General features: G+C 41.5%; 1 protein-coding gene across 5 annotated transcripts in view; it reads left to right on the top strand.

Moving 5' to 3' along the window:
• Positions 1 to 23,233, top strand: part of LOC115192317 (KICSTOR complex protein SZT2) — a 114,161-nt gene that overhangs the window by 2,413 nt on the left and 88,515 nt on the right. For all 5 annotated transcript variants that reach the window (XM_029750676.1, XM_029750677.1, XM_029750678.1 and 2 more), the window contains exons 4-22: positions 2,228 to 2,398; positions 2,659 to 2,802; positions 4,313 to 4,478; positions 4,735 to 4,841; positions 8,081 to 8,291; positions 13,710 to 13,880; positions 14,525 to 14,756; positions 15,339 to 15,468; positions 15,741 to 15,886; positions 16,148 to 16,300; positions 16,531 to 16,645; positions 16,999 to 17,204; positions 17,382 to 17,618; positions 17,800 to 17,878; positions 18,140 to 18,228; positions 18,510 to 18,678; positions 22,085 to 22,307; positions 22,526 to 22,726; positions 22,976 to 23,073. In XM_029750676.1, coding sequence (XP_029606536.1) covers positions 2,228 to 2,398; positions 2,659 to 2,802; positions 4,313 to 4,478; positions 4,735 to 4,841; positions 8,081 to 8,291; positions 13,710 to 13,880; positions 14,525 to 14,756; positions 15,339 to 15,468; positions 15,741 to 15,886; positions 16,148 to 16,300; positions 16,531 to 16,645; positions 16,999 to 17,204; positions 17,382 to 17,618; positions 17,800 to 17,878; positions 18,140 to 18,228; positions 18,510 to 18,678; positions 22,085 to 22,307; positions 22,526 to 22,726; positions 22,976 to 23,073 — 3,048 coding nt within the window. The remainder of the gene's footprint in view (positions 1 to 2,227; positions 2,399 to 2,658; positions 2,803 to 4,312; positions 4,479 to 4,734; positions 4,842 to 8,080; positions 8,292 to 13,709; positions 13,881 to 14,524; positions 14,757 to 15,338; positions 15,469 to 15,740; positions 15,887 to 16,147; positions 16,301 to 16,530; positions 16,646 to 16,998; positions 17,205 to 17,381; positions 17,619 to 17,799; positions 17,879 to 18,139; positions 18,229 to 18,509; positions 18,679 to 22,084; positions 22,308 to 22,525; positions 22,727 to 22,975; positions 23,074 to 23,233) is intronic.

The raw sequence follows: 23,233 nt of genomic DNA, 5'->3' as shown, positions 1-23,233 counted from the left end.
TTGTCACGTGGTTAATCATAAAAATAAAAATTGTATAGATCTAAAAGTTAAAATTCAACTATTGCGAGAGCACCAGCCTCTGCCATATGGACACATTGACACACCGTGATCCATTGGCGGCTAAAGAAATGGAACTCATAGCCTATCGGCTAATGCAGCAGTAGGCATGTAACTTAATTGTCAATTAAGTCAAAATACATACAGCTGACAAATAAAAACAGTAGAAAATATGATATATTCAGGTTCTTTCAATTGCATTCTTCTCTACTCAACCTGTCTGCCTCCCTTTCTGTAGGTCTTGAGCTACTCTATTTATCAATTCCCAACTACATATGTTTACTGCCTTGTGACATACAGTACCAGTCAAAAGTTTGGACACAGCTACTCATTCCAGGGTTTTTCTTTATTTGTTTTCTACATTTGTAGAATAATAGTTAATACAATAAAACTATGAAATAACACATGGAATTATGTAGTAACCAAAAAATCTAAATATATTTGAGATTCTTCGAAGTAGCCACCCTTTGCCTTGATGACAGCTTTGCACACTCTTGGCATTCTCTCAACCAGCTTCATGAATGTGCCTTGTTAATATGTGGAATTTCTTTCCTTCTTAATGAGTTTTAGCCAATCAGTTGTGTTGTGACAAGGTAGTGGTGGTATACAGAAGATAGCCCTATTTGGTAAAAGACCAAGTCCATATTATGGCAAGAACAGCTCAAATAAGCAAAGAGAAACGACAGTCCGTCATTACTTTAAGACATGAAGGTCAGTCAATCTGGAAAATTTCAAGAACTTTGAAGGTTTCTTCAAGTGCAGTCTCAAAAACCATCAAGTGCTATGATGAAACTGTCTCTCATGAGGAGTGCCACAGGAAAGGAAGACCCAGAGTTACCTCTGCTACAGAGGATAAGTTCATTAGAGTTAATTGCACCTCAGATTTCAGCCCAAATAAATGCTTCACCGAGTTCAAGTAACAGACACATCTCAACATCAACTTTTCAGAGGAGACTGCGTGAATCAGGCCTACATGGTCGAATTGCTGCAAATAAACCACCCACTATTAAAGGACACCAAAAATAAGAAGAGACTTGCTTGGGCCAAGACATTAGACCAGTGGAAATCTGTCCGTTGGTCTGATGAGTCCAAATTTGCGATTTTGGGTTCCAACCGCAGTGTCTTTGTGAGACACAGAGTAGGTGAACGGATGATCTCCGCATGTGTGGTTACCACTGTGAAGCATGGTGTGATGGTGTGGGGGTGCTTTGCTGGTGACACTGTCTGATTTATTTAGAATTCAAGGCACACTTAACCAGTATGGCTACCACAGCATTCTGCAGTGATACCCAATCCCATCTGACCCAAAACACACCTCCAGTCTGTGTAAGGGCTATTTGACCAAGAAGGAGAGTGATTGAGTGCTGCATCAGATGAACTGGCTTCCACAATCACCCAAACTCAACCCAATTGAGATGGTTTGGGATGAGTTGGACCGCGGAGTGAAGGAAAAGCAGCCAACAAGTGTTCAGCATATGTGGAAACTCCTTCAAGACTGTTCGAAAAGCATTCCAGGTGAAGCTGGTTAAGAGAATGCCAAGATTGTGCAAAGCTGTCATCAAGGCAAAGGATGGAGTTTTCACACAAATTGCGTTTTGGCAAATGTTTGAAAAATATTGTTTTATTAGCTGCTTCATTACAGGAGTTGCATATTATGTTGACCTGAATTACCATAATTTAAATGTGATTTCTGAGCATCGTAGGTGGATGCCCTAATGGGTTACGCACCCAATGCATATGGTTCCGGTAAATTTCGCAAATGGACAGTAAATAAAAAATATTCCTGGTCATGTTGTCCGGCGCTACAATTTCCTAATGGAAAACCTATATGGAGGTGGTTCTCTGAACCGCTGAGAACTGAAGTCCTACCTTAGCTCCATTAGAAAACAAGCACGCCGTTATAAGCAATGGCATGCAGGAGATCTGGATTTGAACCCTGCTGGTCGGACAATGTGTGCAATATGACTATTTTACAAGCATCTATGGGAATCTATGAAGGGATCCTTTTCTTTTTGACGGCAGGAGGAAGTTTACAATCCTTTTATGAAAATCGTGCTATATATCACACTTTCATGCTATGGCTATTTTGGTCGACTGCCAAGAGCAGATCCTCATGATGTGTTGTTTGGTGTGTTAGGTACATCATGTTAGTTTTGCCTTCTGTTCACAGGATGACAGCACGGGGGAGATGATATTTGATGAGGTATTCCATGCCTTGTCACGATGCTTAGCTGGACTGGTCCGACCCTTCAATGTTCCAGGCACAGATCTTGTTTTCCAGCCGGAAATCTTTGTCACTATCCTGGCTTATTCCTCCATTATTGGGCTCAGTACACACCAGGTGATCATTTTATTCATATCAAAATGATATACTACTTGGTTATTGAACAAGAGACAGGTGAAATCATTATTTTGCTGGTGCAGGTAGATGTGCTACCCATGATGGAGACGGATTTTAAAGGGGATGGGAACTATAGTAATACATTCTAGTCATGTGAGCCTATGTAGCTGATGGTTAAGTGTATCACTACTGAAAACTAGAAGCACTTTCCACTCCATCACACCTATAAGGAAACTGTGTTTTGTCTGCTTTGACTGTAGGTGTTGGTGCAGGGTTGTCAGCTGAATCGTACAGACCTGGTTCAGTTCCTACACCAGGTCTACCAGCAGCTGCGATCAGTGGAGAACAACATTGCAGAGGTCCTACAACAGCAGCACAGCCATCTTCAACAGCAGCACGACCAGGCAAGAGGACACATGGTTATTACAGTACTATATAGTTATTACAATATCTTTTAGGTCATCCGTCAATCTTTTTACTCTAGAACATAAGCATATAATTACATATGTATAATACAGTCAGGTCCAAAATTATTGGCACCCTTGATAAAGATGAGCAAAGAGTGTATAAAATAAATAATACAAATACAGAGCTATATTGTATGCTCAAACACAGGGGGAATTTATATTATTTTATTTGAATACAATTGCAAAGAGAAAGAGATTTTGTTTTTCAAATAATGCATTTTTTTCTCTCAAAAAGATAGGGGTCAAAATGATCGCCAACCCTAAAGATTCTTATAAATAAAAACAAACAAAATTACATCTGCATTAAGATTGTACTTTTTTATTTTTATTAGTCGTATTTTAAGGAACTGTATTATGGCCTTCCATGGCTTTCTGTTTCACTGGGGTATAAAAATGAGCTAACACGCATGTAAAATCACTTTGATAATCATCACCATTGGAAAAGGTCCTGCATGGTGTTTGCAACGCCAGGGTTGTGGGTTCGATTCCCACGGGGGACCAGTACGGAGAAAAAAATGTATGAAATGTATGCATTCACTACTGTAAGTCGCTCTGGATAAGAGCGTCTGCTAAATAACTAAAATGTAAATGTAAAAGGCAAAGAACTCACAATTGAAAAGTGACAAATGGTTGTTGACCCTCAGAAAATGATGTCATGCCTACTGTAAAATATGGTGGTGGATCTTTTATGTTATGTTTTTTGTTGTTGTTTCTTCCACTGGTACTGGGGGCCTTTGTTAAGGTCAACTGCATCATGAACTTTACGAAGTACCAGGACATTTTAGCCAAAAACCCTGTTGCCTCTGCCAGGAGGCTGAAACTTGGCTGCAAATGGATCTTCCAACAAGACAATAAAACATAGCACATATCAAAATTCACAAAGAAATGGTTTTATTGACCACTAAATCAACATTTTGCAATGGCCATCTCAGTCTCTGGACTAGAACCCCATTGAAAACCTGTGGTTTGAATTTGAAGAGGGCAGTCCTTAAGTGCAGACGAAGGATATCAAGCATCTGGAAAGTTTCTGTATGGAGGAATGGTGTAAGGTCCCTCCCAATGTGGTCTCCAACACATAAAACATTTTAGAAAAAGGCTCAGATTCGTTACCATCACAAGGGTTGTTTTGTGGAGTATTGAAAACGTGTCCAATAATTTCTACCTTGTCTTTTTTAGATTTTTTTTATTATTACTTGTTAAACAAAATATATTAGTACAAAATAATATAATTTCACAATTTTTGGGAGCAAAAATATAGTTCAGTATTTGTGTTATTTATTTTATACAGTTTTTTTGCTAATCTTTATCATGGGTGCCAATAATTTTGTACCTGAGTGTACAGTAATGGCTCTGGAGTAGAGTATGACTATGAAAAGGTTGTTAGAAGATGTTTGATATAATTTCCAGGTTGATCTCAGTTGATTATTATTCAATTTGTCTCTGATAGTCTGATGGGCCAATCCCGTGCCCCGGGCTTGGTAGTGACATCACCATGGAGGAGGTGCCTGTGAGGAAACATGGTGTTTCCATGGTGACTGCAGACGTTGGGCTGGTCAGCATGGTGCGACAGGGCATCCTAGCTCTACAGCTGCTGCCCCCCAACTCCTCCGCAGGTTGGTTAAGTCTGTCAATACCTTCACTGTTAAAGTTGAGCTTCTCAAGGCTGGTTCCATAGGGAGAAATGACACTTGTTTGAGTCAGACTTATGATAAGGTCCTCCTTTATTGCAACCTATTGAGTGATCTAGCGAGGTATGAAAGGGCACTATCGGAGACATTGTCTAAAGGCACCATTCGAAGTGAGATCTGTTTAATTTATATATGATTGATTATTTTAGACCTATGACACTGTTCCTGTCACCTCTCCCAGGTATAATCATCATCACAGACGGGGTGACCAGTGTTCCTGATGTGGCTGTGTGTGAGACCCTTCTGAACCAGCTCAGGAGTGGAACCATTGCCTGCTCCTTTGTCCAGGTACTGAAACATGCCACAACATAGCCCAGTGGGTCAAACTGCTATTTGTATTCAGTCTACATTACAACATGCTGACACACCATGAGAACTGCTGTCTGTCATCTACTGCATAGATTGTTGTATCTTCTCAACAGAGGCAGGCAACTAGCCTGGAATCCAAACTGAATCCATGCTCTGTTTAACTAAGTGAAACAAAGTGAAATGCAGCATCGATTCAGTTTGGATTCAAGACTAGCAGGCAACTGCCCTTCAGAAAAGTCAATTTACTAATTACGGTCTAATATCTCTCATTCAATGACAGTACTTTTGTAGTCAAAATGTGAATATATTTGAATATATTTTTATGTACAGTGGGTATCGTAAGTATTCACCCCCATTTTGTGTTACAAAGTGGCAATAAAATTGATTTAATTGAATTTTTGGTGTAAACAAAATATTCTAATGTCAGGGGTTTTCCTTTCCAACATGTCTTAAAAAGTAATACAAATTTATGAAAACACGAATATACCTTGATTAGATAAGTATTTAGCCTCAGTCAATACATGTCAGAAAGAACTTGGGCAGTGATTATAGCTGTGAGTCTTCTTGGGTTAGTCTGTAAGAGCTTTGCTCACCTGGATTGTGCAATATTTGCCCATTATTCTTTAAAAAAGAATTCAAGCTCTGTCAAGGGGGTCATGGCTACACAGCAATTTTCAAATCTTGCAATAGATTTTCAAGCAGATTTAAGTCAAAACGGTAACTTGAAAATGCTCATCCAGAAGCGGCACTCCTAGTGGCCGGGGACTTTAATGCACTCGAACTGAAATCCGTTTTACCTCATTTCTACCAGCATGTCACATGTGCAACCAGAGGAAAAAAACAGATCACATTTACTCCACACACCGAGACGCATACAAAGCTCTCCCTCGCCATCCATTTGGCAAATCTGACCATAATTATATCCTCCTGATTCCTGCTTACAAGCAAAAACTAAAGCAGGAAGCACCAGTGACTCGCTCAATACGGAAGTGGTCAGATGACTCGGATGCTATGCTACAGGACTGTTTTACTAGCACAGACTGGAATATCTTCCTGGATTCATCCAATGGCATTGAGGAGTATACCACCTCAGTCACCGGCTTCATCAATAAGTGCATTGATGACATCGTCCCCAAAGTGACCGCATGTACATATCCCAACCAGAAGCCATGGATTACAGGCAACATCGGTACCGAGCTAAAGGCTAGAGCTGCCGCTTTCAAGGAGCGGGACACTAATCCGGACGCTTATAAGAAATCCTGCTATGCCCTCAGACGAACTATCAAACAGCTAAAGCGTCAATACAGGACTACGATTGTATCCTACTACACCGGCTCTGATGCTCGTCGGATGTGACAGGGCTTGAAAACTATTATAGATGATGCGAGCCTACCAGACGAGCTAAATGCATTTTATGCTCACTTGGAGGCAAGCAACACTGAAGCATGCATGAGAGCACCAGCTGTTCCGGACGACTGTGTGATTTTTAAAACTTTTTAAAATTTAAATCGACAAGTCAGTTAAGAAGAATTTCTTATTTACAATGATGGTCGGATTTGCGTTTATCGTCGAAGGAATGAGCGTTACACCGAGGCCTGTAATCTGGAGCGGGATCGATTTGGAGGTGGAGGGTCCGTCACGGTGTGTCACAGCATCATCGGACTGAGCTTGTTGTCATTGCAGGCAATCTCAACGCTGTGCGTTACAGGGAAGACATGCTTTTCCCTCATGTGGTACCCTTCCTGCAGGCTCATCCTGACATGACCCTCCAGCATGACAAGGCCACCAGCCATATTGCTCGTTCTGTGCGTGATTTCCTGCAAAACCGAATGTCAGTGTTCTGCCATGGCCAGCGACGAGCCCAGATCTCAATCCCATTTAGCACGTCTGGGACCTGTTGGAGCGGAGGGCTAGGGCCATTCCCCCCAGAAATGTCCGGGAACTTGCAGGTGCCTTGGTGGAAGAGTGGGTTAACATCTCACAGCAAGAGCTGGCAAATCTGGTGCAGTCAATGAGGAGGAGATGCACTGCAGTACTTAATGCAGCTGGTGGCCACACCAGATACTGACTGTTACTTTTGATTTTGACCCCCCTTTGTTCAGGGACACATTATTCAATTTCTGTTAGTCACATGTCTTTTGGAACTTGTTCAGTTTATGTCTCAGTTGTAGAATCTTGTTATGTTCATACAAATATTTACACATGTTAAGTTTGCTGAAAATAAACGCAGTTGACAGTGAGAGGACGTTTCTTTTTTATCCGAGTTTAGTTTATTGTCCTGCTAAAAGGTGAATTCCTCTCCCAGTAACTGGTTGAAAGCAGACTGAAGCAGGTTTTCCTATTGGATTTTGCATGTGCTTATCTCCATCCCGTTTCTTGATGCAGCTACCACCACGCTTGAAAATAAGCAAGCACTTACTCAGTGATGTGTTTTGTTGGACATATGTGATTTGGTAGCCCTTAACACACGACCCACGTGACTACACAGCAGGGATGTAGAAAGGCTAGTGTTAGCAAGACTAACTCATACATGTCCTACCCCACATTTTTCAGGAATATTCTTATGTTATTGAATGTATCCAGAGTATTTTCAGATTTCGTTATCAACAAATACGGTGAAAAGTATGGTAAATGTAATGTAAAATCAAAAGTGTAATGTTTGGATTCAGTTTTGTCGGGTGAACTGTTGTGTCCTCAACTTTGGTCTAATAATTTTCCCATAATCTCCAAACGGTTCCCTTTCAATTGCTACCATGCTTATGCTTTTCATATTTATTCTGTCACAAATATTTCAATTTAGCCCTATCCATATTGGCGAATTCCCATGTGTAAACCCACATTTTAGTTTCATCACCAACAAACTTTCATGGTCCATACACACGCAAGCCTAAATTACTCCTGAACTAGTTTAGGCTTGCGTCAACAAAGGGGGTGAATACTTATGCAACGACTATATTTTAGTTATTTAATTTGTATTAATTTCTAAATGTTTGTAGAATTTTCTTTTCACTTTGACATTATGGAATATCTTCTCTAGATCAATGACAAAAATGTACAATTAAATGCATTTCAATCCCACTTTGTAACGCAACAAAATGAGAAAAAATATCCAAGTGGTGTGAATACTTATGATATACGCTGTAATTTACATATTGTGGAGAGTCTGTAGTTGTGATTGGTTTCATATTTTGTTGCTATTCTCTGTGTCTGTCTGTTAGGTGGGTGGGGCCTACTCCTACAATTGTAGTTTTGGGTACATCCCTAATGTTGAGTTGATGAAGTTTATCTCCCTGGCGACCTTTGGCTCCTACCTGTCCAGCTGCCCTGAGCCTGATCTGGCCAGTCAGGATATGAACACCTACCACAAGGCCTTCCTCACATACTCCTTCCTCAAGACCAGCGAATCCATGAACCCTGAGTACTACTGTGGTAAGGAAGAGCATGGCATTCGTTAGGGTTGGGCCGATATATGATTAAATTGAATATTGTGATATTTGACATTGACGATATTTCAAGTTTCAATGTGTATTCGCCACGAGCCTACGATACAACCGGTGTAAAACAGCTCTTTCCAACAGTTCAGTGATGATGATGAAAGTAATAGAAAATAGAACAGTTTCTATCCCCAAGCCATAAGACTGCTAAATAGCTAACAAAATGGCTACACCCTTGTATTTTATTTATAGTTTCTAAGCACACTCACAGGACTCTACACACTCACGCACACTGACACTCCAACACTCACTCACTCACTCACTCACTCACTCACTCACTCACTCACTCACTCACTCACTCACTCACTCACTCACTCACTCACTCACTCACTCACTTTATTTGCTTACGCACACACAACATGCACACACATTTACACTGACTCCACACGCACGGACACACACTCACATACCATCATCATATACACTGCTGCTACACGGTTTATAATATATCCTGATGCCTAGTCACCTTACCCCAAAATATACAGTACCAGTCAAAAGTTTGGACACACATACTCATTCCAGGGTTTTTCTTTATTTTTACTATTTTTTACATTGTAGAATAATAGTGAAGACATCAAAACTATGAAATAACACATATGGAATCATGTAGTAACCAAAAAAGTGTAAAAAAATATATATATATATTTGAGATTCTTCAAAGTAGCCACCCTTTGCCTTGACGACAGCTTTGCACACTCTTGGCATTTTCTCAACCAGGTTCATCTGGAATGCTTTTCCAACAGTCTTGAAGGAGTTTGCACATATGCTGAGCATTTGCTGTTTTTCTTTCACTCTGCGGTCCAACTCACCCCAAACCATCTCATTGGGTTGAGGTCGGTGATTGTGGAGGCCAGGTCATCTGATGCAGCACTCCGTCACTCTCCCTGGTCAAATAGCCCTTACACAGCCTGGAGGTGTTTTTTTGGGTCATTGTCCTGTTGAAAAACAAATGATAGTCCTACTAAGCACAAACCAGATGGGATCGCAGCAGAATGCTGTGGTAGCCATGCTGGTTAAGTGTTCCTTAAATTCTAAATGAATCACAGACAGTGTAACCAGCAAAGCACCATCACACCACCTCCTTCACGGTGGGAACCACACATGTGGAGATCATCCGTTCACCTACTCTGCGTCTCACAAAAACACAGCAGTTGGAACCAAAAATCTCAAATTTGGACTCATCAGACCAAAGGACAGATTTCCACCGGTCTAATGTCCATTGCTTGTGTTTCTTGGTCCAAGCAGGTCTCTTCTTCTTATTGGTGTCCTTTAGTAGTGGGTGGTTTATTTGCAGCAATTCGACCATGTAGGCCTGATTCACGCAGTCTCCTCTGAAAAGGTGATGTTGAGATGTGTCTGTTACTTGAACTCGGTGAAGCATTTATTTGGGCTGAAATCTGAGGTGCAGTTAACTCTAATGAACTTATCCTCTGCAGCAGAGGTAACTCTGGGTCTTCCTTTCCTGTGGCGGTCCTCATGAGAGCCAGTTTCATCATAGCGCTTGATGGTTTTTACGACTGCACCTGAAGAAACGTTAAAAGTTCTTGAAATTTTCCATATTGACTGACCTTCATGTCTTAAAGTAATGATGGACTGTCATTTATCTGTTAAGGAGCCTTTTTGTCCTAGACTTGGCGCTCCGGTACCGCTTGCCGTACGGTAGCAGAGAAAACAGTCTATGACTTGGGTGACTGGAGTCTCTGACAGTTTTATGGGCTTTCCTCTGACACCGCCTAGTGTATAGGTCCTGGATGGCAGGAAGCTTGGCCCAGTGATGTACGGGCCGTACGCTCTACCCTCTGTAGCGCCTTACGGCCAGATGCCGAGAAGTTGCCATACCAGGCAGTGATGCAACCGGTCAGGATGCTTTCGATGGTGCAGTTGTAGAACTTTTTGAGCATCTGGGGACCCATGCCAAATGTTTTCAGTCTCCTGAGGGGGAAAAGGTGTTGTCGTGCTCTCTTCACAACTGTCTTGGTGTGTTTGGACCATGATAGTTCGTTGGTGATGTGGGTACCATGGAACTTGAAACTCTCGACCCGCTCCACTACAGCCCTGTTGATGTCAATGTGGGCCTATTCGGACCCGCTTTTTCCTGTAGTCCACGATCAGCTCCTTTGTTTTGCTCACATTGAGGGAGAGGTTGTTGTCCTGGCACCACAATGCCAGTTCTCTGACCTTCTCCCTATTCAGACCCTTTACTCAGTACTTTGTTGAAGCACCTTTGGCTAATTTGGGGACAGCTGTCTTCGTGAAGAGAGGACCAAGGCGCAGCGGGTTGCGTGCTCATCATTATATTTATTGAATGTGAACACCAAAAAACAATAAACAACGAAACGACGACAGGAAACAGTTTTGCAGGCTACACCAACGCAATGCAAAAACAACTACCCACAATTAACAAACAAAACACATCCCTAATTATAGGACTCTCAATCAAAGGCAACTACAAACACCTGCCTCCAATTGAGAGTCCAACACCCAATTACCTAACAGAAAATACTAAGCTAGAAAGACCATAGAAATACAAAAACATAGAACATAACCCGGAAATAATAAATCAAACACCCTTCTAAACCAACCACCACCCCGAACCACATAAAACAAATACCCTCTGCCACGTCCTGACCAAACTAAAATCACAAATAACCCCTATACTGGTCAGGACGTGACAAGTTAGCTTGCACTTGCTAGCTAATTTGTCCTATTTAGCTAGCTAGCTGTTGCTAGCTAATTTGTCCTGGGATATAAACATTTTGTTGTTATTTTACCTGAAATGCACAAGGTCCTCTACTCCGCCAATTAATCCACACATAAAACGGTCAACCGAATCGTTTCTAGTCATCTCTCTTCCTTCCAGGCTTTTTCTTCTCTTGACTTTATATTGCGATTGGCAACTTTCATAAATTAGGGGCATTACCGCCACTGACCTCGTTCGTCTTTCAGTCACCCACGTGGGTATAACCAATGAGGAGATGGCACGTGGGTACCTGCCTCTATAAACCTATAAGGAGATGGGAGAGGCAGGACTTGCAGCGCGATCTGCGTCAGAAATAGAACTGACTTCTATTTTAGCCCTTGGCAACGCAGACGCTCGCGCGAGCAGTGTGTGCAATAATTGAATACCATAGATTTCTACATTTATTTTGCAACACTCGCGTATGCGACGCGAGCGGTGTAGTCAGCCTGTAAGTCCTCGGTGATGTGGACACTGAGGAACTTGATCCTCTCTACTGTGCCTCTTGATGTGAATGGGGGTGTGCACCCCCCCCCTGTTTTCTGTAGCCCACGATCAGCTCCTTGGTCTTACGGAGGGATAGGTTGTTGTCCTGGTACCACACTGCCAGTTATCTGACCTGCAGGCTGTCTTATCACTGTTGTTGATCAGGCCTTCAAATGTTGTGTCATTAGCTAACTTGATGATGGTGTCGTGCGTGGCCACAGTGTTGATAAACATGGAGTAAATGAGGGAGCTGAGCACACACCCCTGGGGGTCCCCGTGTTGAGTGTCACTGTGGCGGAGGTGTTGTTGCCTACTCTGACCACTTGGGGTCGGGTCGGCCCGTCAGGAAGTCCAGGATCCAGTTGTAGAGGGAGGTGTTCAGTCTCAGGATCCGAAGCTTGGTGACGAGTTTGGAGGGCTCTATGGTGTTGAATGCTGAGCTGTAGTCGATGAACAGCATCCCCACATAAGTATTTCTTTTGTACAGGTGGGAGAAGGCAGTGTGGAGTGCATCGCCTGAGGATCTGTTGGGGCGGTATGCAAATTGTGCATCTGGGATGATGGAGGTGATGTGTGCCATGACCAGCCTTTCAGAGCACTTCATGATTACAGATGTTAGTGCTGCGGGGCGGCAATCATTGTAGCAGGTAGCCTAAAGCATGGAAGACACAGAGAATCTAACTGCCGATAGTCTTCCAATCGGTGCTTATCACAGTGGGAGGCCGTTCCTTCTCTTGCTAGAACAAAAGCGGTACCTGCTGCTTGCCGACCCGGTAGCGACAAACCTACCGTTTGTACTTGTAGAATTGCAATGCTCGTCAGTGACCAACAACTTGGAGCCAATCAGAGAGCATGTTGGTGGGGGAGTGACAAAAAATGCAATGTAGTCAATGGGATGGTATCTAGCTAAGTGCACAGACGCAATGCGCACAACACTAAATACTTCCTCCAAGCTAGCTAACCACTGTAGCTAGTATTGACATTCTAATTAAAGGTGCAATATACTGACTTTGTCTACCTTTTGTAATCTGTAATGGACTGTGTCCCCTTCCACATGTGTTGACCATCGGAGCCAGTGCAATAGCATTCCACCTGGTTCCTATATTGTCCTTTTGCCTGTTTGACGGCTCTGCGGCGGTCGTAGCGGGGCGTCTTGTACGTGTTAGTGTCCTCATCCATAGCCTCGGGGTTGGCTGCAATAGCCCTGTGTGCAGTATCTCTCTGCTTTAGTGTATACCTCTGTTAATCTAGGGCTTTTGATTGGGGAAGCAGCGAAACTTCACTGTGGGGACAACGTCAGCGATGCATTTCCTGATGAAGCTCCATACGGGTGCAAGATGCCCGAGATGTGAAGTGCAAGACGATATATCATGATGTGAAAGACTATACTCTATTTGAACTTTACAAATCAAAACTGTACAGTTTTAGCAGTTAGGCTGTATCAATATGTTGAACATGAAGTTGTCTTTCTGCTGCTGTGTCCCCGATCCCATCAGAGTGCAATTTTGGCTGAAACAAGTTTGTTTTAAATATAGTGTTCTTGATTGTACTCGTTCGTGCTCTCTGTGACAGCCCAAACACAGTGGCTTTTAAGCAAGGCTCTTGTCATTTCCAAACACCCTGTCATTATCTGTGAATAGTGTTGGAGACACCCACAGTGATGGCTGCTCTCTGAATAGAAGTCCGTCTTTATAGTGAGAGGTTTAGCACAAAGAGATGCGGATGAATGTGTAATGGCTGGGTCTGACTTCACCTAGACATAATGAAATGGGTTGTCTTTTTTTTCTGCTGCTTTTTAGAGTATTTCCTTCTCAAAATATCTCTTTACGTTAGATAGTATACCTACCGGTAAATTATTTTACTAGAAGAGAGTTTGTCACAGTGGAGATATCAACAGAGGAAGTGAAAATGCACGATGTTGATAATCGTGCTTTCATTTCATATACGCTTTTTTTTTTCTCACATCCCTTCACTGCTTCTAAAATAAAACATTGAGGTAGAGCAATGATCCAGTGCTGCCAGGTAGTTCAGCAGACATTATTTTGGTTAAAAAAGCAGACTAATTGCCTAATTATACACTGTTGTAAACGTTGAACATCTTGTTGACATGTTCCAAATTCTGTTTTCCAGTGTCTCAGCACAAGCTGTTCAACGAGCACCTGGTGTCGGCCAGTGGGAACCCTGCGCTAGTGATGAGGAGGAAGAAGCACACGGAGAAGGAAGTGCACGCCCACCTGGTCAGTGTGGTGTCGGTCAGACTGAGAGAGGGATACACCATCAGGGAGATCAACCTCACTAAAGGTACCGGCTCACACCAGCCTCAAGCCTAACCTTGTCCCAGGCTAAATTGCAAACACAGATAGAGCCTGGAAACACTTTGCAACAAAGTGGCAATGAAACTGTTGTGGGTTAAAATTGAGATGGGAGAGAAAGAGAGCCTACTACAGCTCTATTAGATGGGACTTGCAGAAAATCACACAAAAAAAAAAATGTTCTATCACAGCGACCATATTATTTTTGGGATGCTCACTTGTTTCTGATTGGCATTCTAAGATGCATTCGTTCCGATCCAGTTGCACTGCTCACACTTTGAAAGTCCACAATGTAGAGAGGAGGTTCTAAGGGTTGTGCTAGATGGTGATTGGCTGAGAGATCAGCCAGTTCGTCCGCTCCTGCCATAGACTTCCAGTCAAGTCCTGTGTTGAGGGGTTCGGAAACCAGACGACGTCTCGACAGAGAGAGAGAGCAGGATGGTGGGATTAGCCTCAAGCCTTACATTTTAAAGTTACTTTCTACTGTCCACAGAAGACCCACGATATAGAACATCTGTTTTACTGCAAGTGCATCCACAAGGCCAACTTTCTTCCTCTTTTCCAGACTATATACAGTGTTAAATAAACCAAACTGCACAAATGTTTCAATTTGTGTTTTGGTCCCTCCCGTAGGTGGCACCCAGCTGGAGGTGAAGCTGGTGTTGCTGTGGAAACACAACATGCGTATAGAGTACCTGGCAGTGGCCCAGTGGCCCCTGGATCCTGACAAGAGGACCACCTGGGTAGAGGTCACCATGGAGGGAAGCTACGACATCCTCCATGATATCAGCTGTACCATGAGGAAACCCATCACCTCAACCTACCGCACCTCCGTCATCAGGCGATTCTGGAACACACTGCAGAGGTGACCTTTGACTCACCTGTATCTACCTGACTAGGGAAACTGCTAGGGGAACACCGATACAGCTCATTGTCAAGGATTCTATTCTATTTCAAAATATATATTTTAGTTTTACTTCTATAATGGATAATCATAGAACCTACTTTTAGAATTGTTTTCAAGCAATTCTACACATTTTGCCATGTCTTATGCCGTGTTCTTATGCTATCTGAGTGACTCGAACATTATATCAAAATCAATGGGGTCCCCATGCCATGCCATTTTTTTAATGTTAGATTCTCCCTAACTGTCTAGTTTTTATTTTGGGGATTGTTAGTTCTCAAAGATGATCTTATTTAAACATATATACTGTAGCTACATTATCGATTCTATATACTTTGTCTCTGGTTTTATTCATTTAAGTTTACACTGAAAACATTTTATTATACCGGAAATGATTAAAACAAATAATTATAATAATAATAATAATTTGGAGTGGCATCAGTAAATATAGGGGAAACATTGAATTCCAAGTACAAGATTTTAAAAGTGTATACTGTGCATTTCTCCCGATAAGACATGTTATTATGCTCTTTGTCTTCACAGTATAAACCAGACAGATCAGATGCTGGTCCACCTGCAGTCCTTTAACTCTCTCCCAGAGAACTACACAATCCCTGAGAGCACCAAGAATGGAGTTCCTCTCTTCTACATCCCACCTGGATCCACCACGCCTGTATGTACTTTGGTTACTCCTTTACACTTACTAACACTGATTTTTCAAATTCATTATTACATTGGCCTATATTCATAAAGCTGGTCTAGGATCAGGTCCCCACTTTCTGTAGTTATATTCATGATGGTCTAGACAAAACTGATCTTATAATCACGAAGGCAAAACTGGTCCTGTATATCCCACTGTTCTGAGAGACACTTTACGAATATGGGCCATTGGTCCTAGTGACCTAAGGACAGGTAGTCACAGTGTTCCTCTGTTGTTTCCTTCAGGTTCTCTCCCTCCAGCACAGCGGCTCTAAGGACTCCTCCCAGTCCCAGTTTGCCTTCTACTGGAAGCCCGTCCTGTCCATGGACGCCAACTTCTGGCAGAGATGGCTTCACATGCACCGCATTGCTATCATCCTGGAGCACGACATGTGAGAGATGGTTTATAGATACGACACCAACTTCTTGTGTCAATTTCTTAAATTACAATGTTGTCAATTCATATTGATTTCATTTCTCCTTTTAGATGTACTGTAAAGTGATGCATCACTGAGAGCGGTGTTGATAGTCCTCTCCCAGTCATTTAGTATAATTAGTCAAATCTAAGTAGAATCTACAAGTGTGCAGGTTTCATTTTAAAAGTATTTTCCCAGTCATTGTAATGGTGATCTCCTGTCTTCTCTTCTCTGCAGGCCTGTGCCCAAACACCTCCACACTGCTGGTAGTAACGGGCGTTTCAGCACCATCCAGTGTCGTATCTCCCACTCAGCCCTCACCTCTTTACTGAGGGACTGGAGCAGCTTTGTACTGGTGGAGGGATACTCCTATGTCAAGCTCATATACAGGTAGAGGCAGAGAGACTAATGGGAAATGTTGTTCACATTGTGGAGTGAGATAGAACTGTGTTAAAAATAATATTCGTTTTTTTTCTTTCAAATACTTAAGCTGTTATTGAATGAACCAATGGAATAGTCTCAAAATATACTAAAACACATACTATTTTAACCCAGGTCTGGATTGAGCTACAGTAAATGACTGGAGTAAGGTTTTAATGAATGTCCTGTTCTGTCCCCAGTGCCTCTGACCAGCCCCCCAACTCCTTCTACCTGGTGCGTCTGATCTCCAAGGCTCCCTGCATGGTGCTGAGGCTGGGCTTCCCTATTGGCACCTTGGCCCAGACCAGGAACAAGGTATGGGATATGGTCCACACCGAAAACGCTTCTAACAATTTTTGAATACATATATATTTTGAATCTCAAGAGCTGTGCCTATTTCTCCTCACTAAATGGAACTAACAAGCAGAAAGATGTCAGTCGCTAGGTGAAACGTCACCTTTTTTTCCCCTCAGAATGCTGCAACCCTCTGTTGGTCTGACCTTTTGTTGCCGTTTATGTAAATGTTGATTCTTAACTCATTGCTGAAGATGCAAGAACAGAAAATCCTGAACAAGGCCAAGAAAGGCAAGTGAACTAAACTGAACTGTCTGTGAGGGAACCAACACATCCTATTCTTCAGCTTAACCTTTTCTCTGCCCCACTTCCAGATAGTGGATGAGCTGCGGGAGCAGATCCTGAGGCTTCGCTTCCCTCACCGCGTCCAGAACAAGGAGGCTACGCCCAAGACCAAGAGGAAGATTCTGGGGCACGCATCCCCCTCCAAGTCTCCTCCTCTCCCTGCTCCCAAACCTGCGCTGTCTGACCGGCCATGTGTGGTGGTCCTCAACAAACCTCTGGAGAAGCTACTCATCAGGTCAGTGGAATGTTGTCAGATTTGTGCCTTGGGCATGGTCATTTTTTTTCAGCCACGTGGCTAGATTGCAATTATTGAGGTCATACAACAAAGTATCAGACCTCAATTTGGATTATGAAGACATTTTACCCAATTATAAACATGAATACTCTAATGGTGTCCAATCTCCTCCTGGAGGTATGAGAAGCTCCCGTCAGACTTCCGGACCCCGTTTATTCTGAACATGGAGAACTTCACCCAGCCCGCCAACATGACCGTGCCCCTGAGCATGGCAGCCAATCGGACGGCCTCGTCCACGCTGGCGTCTCTGTCACGCTACTTCCTTCACCAGCGCTGGGTGTGGACGGTGCAGAGCGGCCTGGGTGCTACCGTACCGCTGCAGGCTGTGGTTCATATACTGTCCATGCTGTCTGAGTGAGTCCCATTGGCATGTCTAATGTTACCTGACTCGTGCACTATGTATGTAATGTTTGTGAAGACTCTCCTTACGAATATAAATAAAGTCATTATCATATCAGAGAGTTGTTAGGGAGGTCTTAGGAGTACTAACATCTTCTGACTGGTTGCCTGAAAATGTTTTTGGATGTTTCTCAAGGATTCGCCTCTCTGAGGGCTTTCATTTTGCTGCCAGTGGAGAGGGCATAGTCAACATGGTGACTGAACTGCCAATGAAGGTGAGAGTAGCGTGCTGGGGCACCTAGGGACAGCAAATATTTACTAAACCCATATGAACTCAATAAAAAAAAAAACTCACTAATCCTTTGAGTAGTAATGTAGCATTGTCTACATTAACACTGAAAGGAAGATTAGGCTACACAATACACACATACATATGCTCTAATCTGGACATATTGCTGTTTATTGCTGTATAGTGTTTGCATTGAATTCCTATAAAAATCCCATTGTAATGATGACTTGTGATGGTGTGCTCGTAGGGGATGCCAGAGGCAGTGGACAGAGAAAGTCACACCTGTATCGTCCAGTATATCCTGTTTCCACCTCACTCCACCTCTACCAAGGACAGGTGAGACTGAATTCCATTGAATATTTGGCCGTTGTTTCTATTGCTTTAGTCCACCAGTTCCACAAATTCTACACATTCTCCAACCGTATCTTCAAATATGATCAAAATATTTTTTTTAGAAGAACAGTTACGTTTCTAAGAAATGTTTTCTTTCTTTTTTTACCTTTTGAACTTTGGTATATTTTGCTGGTTATTTAGTCAGTAAATGGTGCTATTGCTGAATAAGCATCTGTATGTCTCCTCCTGTCCTGACCCCTTGTCTTCCATCATGTGGTCTCTAGTTTCTCCACAGACGATGACAACGACACAGAGGTGGAGGCCATCGATGTGGACACAGAGCTCAACCTGGTGACAGAGTGTTGGGTAGAGCCTCAGAGTGGGACAGTATGGAGCCCTAGAGACCAACATAGACACTTCCAGGAGCTCACCTACCAGGAGATACCGCAGGCGGTCAGTATCAATCGCTTAATCAAATCGATCTTCTTGCATTCTCAGCTGTTGTCAAAGGTACTGCAGCTATTCAGTAGTACAATCACTGATAACTCCAATTCACCAATTTGTTTAGTATTACAATACTGATAGAGATGAGTTGATGTTGAAGCGTGTGTACATATGCGGCCAGAGGAGGACGGACTAAGTCTGGATGGACTAAGTCTGGTTCCTCTCTCTTCAGTTGATTGATTGTAATAGTGAGTTCACTTTAATAACTGGCCTATGGAAGCACGCTCATGCACTTAAAGAGATCACGCATATCATGGATACATTAGAACTAGTTGATATATGGAGGTTGAAAATCTCTGACCTAGTGAGATATACATGGCCTAGTGAGATATACATCTCATTCTTGCTGGCATCAAACGTTTAAAAAGTATTAATAGGAGACAGAATGCGATTGAACCTTCATCTAATTGGCCTCCACATAACTCTTACAGAAATTCCACGTGGATATTGGAAATGTAATCAAAGCCTACTGGATGTCAATTTGTTCTTAACTAAGAGAAGATAATTCATTATTTACTTTTTTTTTTTGCACATCATAGGTACAGCAGATCCCCTTATTGTAAGGGACACCTCTAAATGTTCCTTTTAGAGGCTATTCAATACAATACTTGTCATTAAAACAAAAGCAGTTTATGTCAAAAGAGATTAGACTAATAAAGGAAATAACAGCGCAGGTAGATAGTAATGGAATCTGTACTATATATGCACAAAATAACTTAGTGGAAAAACTAAAATAATTGGAGGAACTTATTCAAGAACAATCAAGTGTAATTTATTACAAAAATAAAGCGAATTGGATGGAAAATTGTGAAAAATGCACTACGTTTTTCTTGAATCCAAAAAGAATTTACAGAAATATGTTACAAATGACAGTTATCCATGATTCATCAAATTATATTTTGAAAGAGGAAAAAAATATATTTTAAGCATGTTTTCTTTTCAGTCTCCTCCATCTTCACTGAATGATTTTAACTGTAAGGATTTATTTCCTAATAATAATAATAATAATAATACAAATTTAAAAAAATTGACAAATGTACAGAAATACCTGTGTGAAGGCCATATTACAGAGAAGGAACTTCTTGAGGCAATTCAATATTTTCAGTCTGGAAAACATCCAAGGCTTGATGGTGTATCATACCTTTTTTATGTACTCAAAGATCCCTTATGAGTATGTTTTAATTACTCCTATAAAAATGGTAGACTTTCAGGTACTCAATAAGAAGGTCTGATTTTCATTACTACTGAAACAGGACCCAGGTGGTAAGTATAAAGATCCAGTCCATTTAATAAACTGAAGGCCTCTTACACTTCAATGTGTTGATGCAAAAATCCTGGCAAAATGCATAGCTCATAGAATAAAAAAAGGTTGTACCAGATATTGTTCATCCTGATCAGACAGGTTTTTTACATGGATGATGAATTGGAGATAATATATAACAATTACTTGAAACATTATGAAACATCAAAGATACCAGGCCTGGTCTTCATAGCAGATTTTGAAAAGGCGTAAAATGTATATATAAATGCTACTTTAATTTTTGTAAATCTTTTATACAATGGGTTATGGTTATGTAAGCAACCCCAGGTGCAAAATAGTAAATAATGGTTACTTCTCAGAAGTATTGAGCTTTTATGAGGAGTAAAACAAGACTGTCCGTTGCATCAGTATCTATTTATTTTGGCCATCGAAATGCTAGCTAGTAAAATTAGATCCAACAAGAACATGAAAAGTGTCATTGTAAGGCGATTTCTCTCGTTTTTTTCTTAAGTCTGCAGTCTGCATCCCTGCACAGTCACATTTAAGATCTTGATCCCTTTTCTAGCTTCTCTGGGCTAAAATCTAATTATGACAAGTGTACCATATTACGTATTGGATCGTTAAAAGACCCAATGTTAACACTACCTAGTAGTTTACTAATGAAATGGGTGGATGGTGTAGTAGACATGGTATTCACATCTCAAAAAATATAAATGAGCTAACCACAAACAATTTCAATCGTTTTGCAAAAATAGATTAGATTCTGCAACCACTGAGAGGTAAATACTTGTCTATTATGGAAAAATCACATTGATTTGGTCCTATCAAAGTTTACTTACTAATGGTGCTGCCTACTCTAGATGACTTGTTTTTTTAAATCATATGGCAAAAAATGTCACTTTATTTGGAATACTAAGACAGACAAAATTAAATGTGCCTATCTATATAATGAATATGAGTTTGGTGGGCTAAAATGATTAAATATTAAAACTTTAAACCTCTCACTAAAAGCTTCACTCATACATAAATTATACTTAAACCCAAAATGGTTCTCCAGTAGATTATTAAGAAAGGCTCATCCTTTGTTCAAAATTGACTTTTTGCCTTTATACAGATTACAACTTCTCATTTCCGACTAATTGAAAGTATCGCCCTTTCTTAAACAAGTCACACAAAGCTGGTTACAAGTAAAATGTTATCCTCCAGAAAAGAGAGAACGAATATTACAACAAATATTATGGTTAAAATCAAAACCATTCTTTATGGATTTTTTTGCTGAAAAGGATTGGCATAAATAGAAAAATATACCAGTTTCATTTGAGGACAAAAATGTTGACAGCTGCGCCATACAGGTTGCAAAATAAATGGGAAGATATTTTCAATGTACCGATTCCATGGCACATGGTACAGTATATGAATGAATACAAAAAAACAACACTTGATTCAACACATTTCAATGTGCATTTTTATCTGAAATTATTGCCACCAACAGAATGTTATATATATGGGGCATACAAGAATCTTAGCTCTGTAGGTTTTGCCTGCGAAGAGACAGAATCACTAGATCATTTATTCTGGTATTGCCCCTATCTAGCTTGTTTCTGGTCACAGGATGAGGAATTGTTAAAAAAAATCTCAACATTGACTTAAAATGAACCTTACAAATAGAAGTGTTGGGCGATTTGGAAAGCCATAGTCAATCAATCAGCAATATCAGAATACTTGTAGGAAAGATGTTCATCTTTTGCTCACAATCTGTGGATACTATGCGAATAGAAAGGTAAAACATTCATGTAAACATCAAAGCACAATTACAAAAATATATGGCACATGGAAACCAAATGAGGGTGGTCTATGGTGATAAGTGGGATGGGCTGAGGGGTGGGATTAAAGAGCTTATGTTCAGTAATGTATTATTGTTATGTGATAGATGGTACTTTTATATACAGCAATGTAAAATGTGTATGTAAAATGCATTTATATGTAGCAGAAAAGCTGTAAAAACTGTATCCTCCGAAAAGGGGTGGTGGTGGATGGGCTAATAAAAATGTGTTTTTTTTAAATAAAACGATAGTGAATTTACGTTATCCACAGATCTTCCCCCGGGATCTGACCTGTATGTCCACCATTATGACGTTTGAGTACCTTAGCCAGCTGTGCCAGAACAAGGAGCAGGTGTACCCTCCCATTGGGACCGCTGCAGGAGAACCCCCTGCCTCTGAGGACTGCATCCACACTGTTCCCTTCCAGTTTGACCTCATCGAGCTGCTTCCCAAGTGCCAACAGATAGAAATCTTCTTCCTCACTCTCAGCAGAGGTGAATTTTATCATGTTATCATGTCCTCAAGGATCTTATTGTTAATTTATACATTTTTGCTAAATCAAGGATTCTCTGCGACTGTTAATCCAACACCTTATCCATTACACCAAAAAGTCCAAACCTCTTGACATGGTCACTAGGTGTTGTCGCTGCAATATTATGAAGATGGTGGATGAATGAATGAATGAATGAATACTTATTTGTGTGTATTGCAGTGGAGAACGAGGAGGTGTCCCAGAGCACCCCCTATATTCCCAACGAGCTTCTGCTGAGCCTGTTCCACAGCAGCTTGCAACAGGAGCTCAGTGACCGGGAGATCCCATTGGCTGACCAGGACAACGTCACTTTCATGCATCACATCCTAGACCGGGAACGAGACGGACATGTTGCACCCTTCTCTCTACCGGTCATCAGAGGTAGGCTTTGTAAATGTGTGCCTCTGCTATGCATCTGCTTGCTCTTTGGGGTCTAGGCTGGGTGCATGTAAAGCACTTTGTGACAATGGTTGATGTAGAAATGGCTTTATGAATACATGTTGACTGACTGAAAAGAACAGAATCCTGCTAATGATTGTAATCATTGTGTAACATCATCCTATGCTCCTGCACACATTTTTTTTTAATTAATTTTTTTTGCCTTGCCATGTGGTTACTTTCCCTTGACAGAAGAGTGCCTGAAACCTCCAGAGAGACAGGACACAGTGATGTCCTTCCACACTACAGGGAGCAGTAAGGAGGTGACAGGATCAACCAGTACCCTTCAGGTAAACCTTTTAACCAGTCCCCATTCTCTCGTCAGGGAAATAAATCCAGAAGGTTCCTCCTTGGCATTGATATTGGTTTTATGCAGTGTATAAACAATGTAAAACCACCAGTGGACCAGAGGTGCTGTTTTGGATGTCCAGACATGGTTTACACTACCCT

The sequence above is a fragment of the Salmo trutta genome, chromosome 4 (assembly GCF_901001165.1).
Source record: "Salmo trutta chromosome 4, fSalTru1.1, whole genome shotgun sequence".
NCBI classification, from domain to species: Eukaryota; Metazoa; Chordata; class Actinopteri; order Salmoniformes; family Salmonidae; genus Salmo; species Salmo trutta.
Note: the sequence above shows the minus strand (reverse complement) of the source record. Positions and strands in the feature narration are given on the sequence as shown.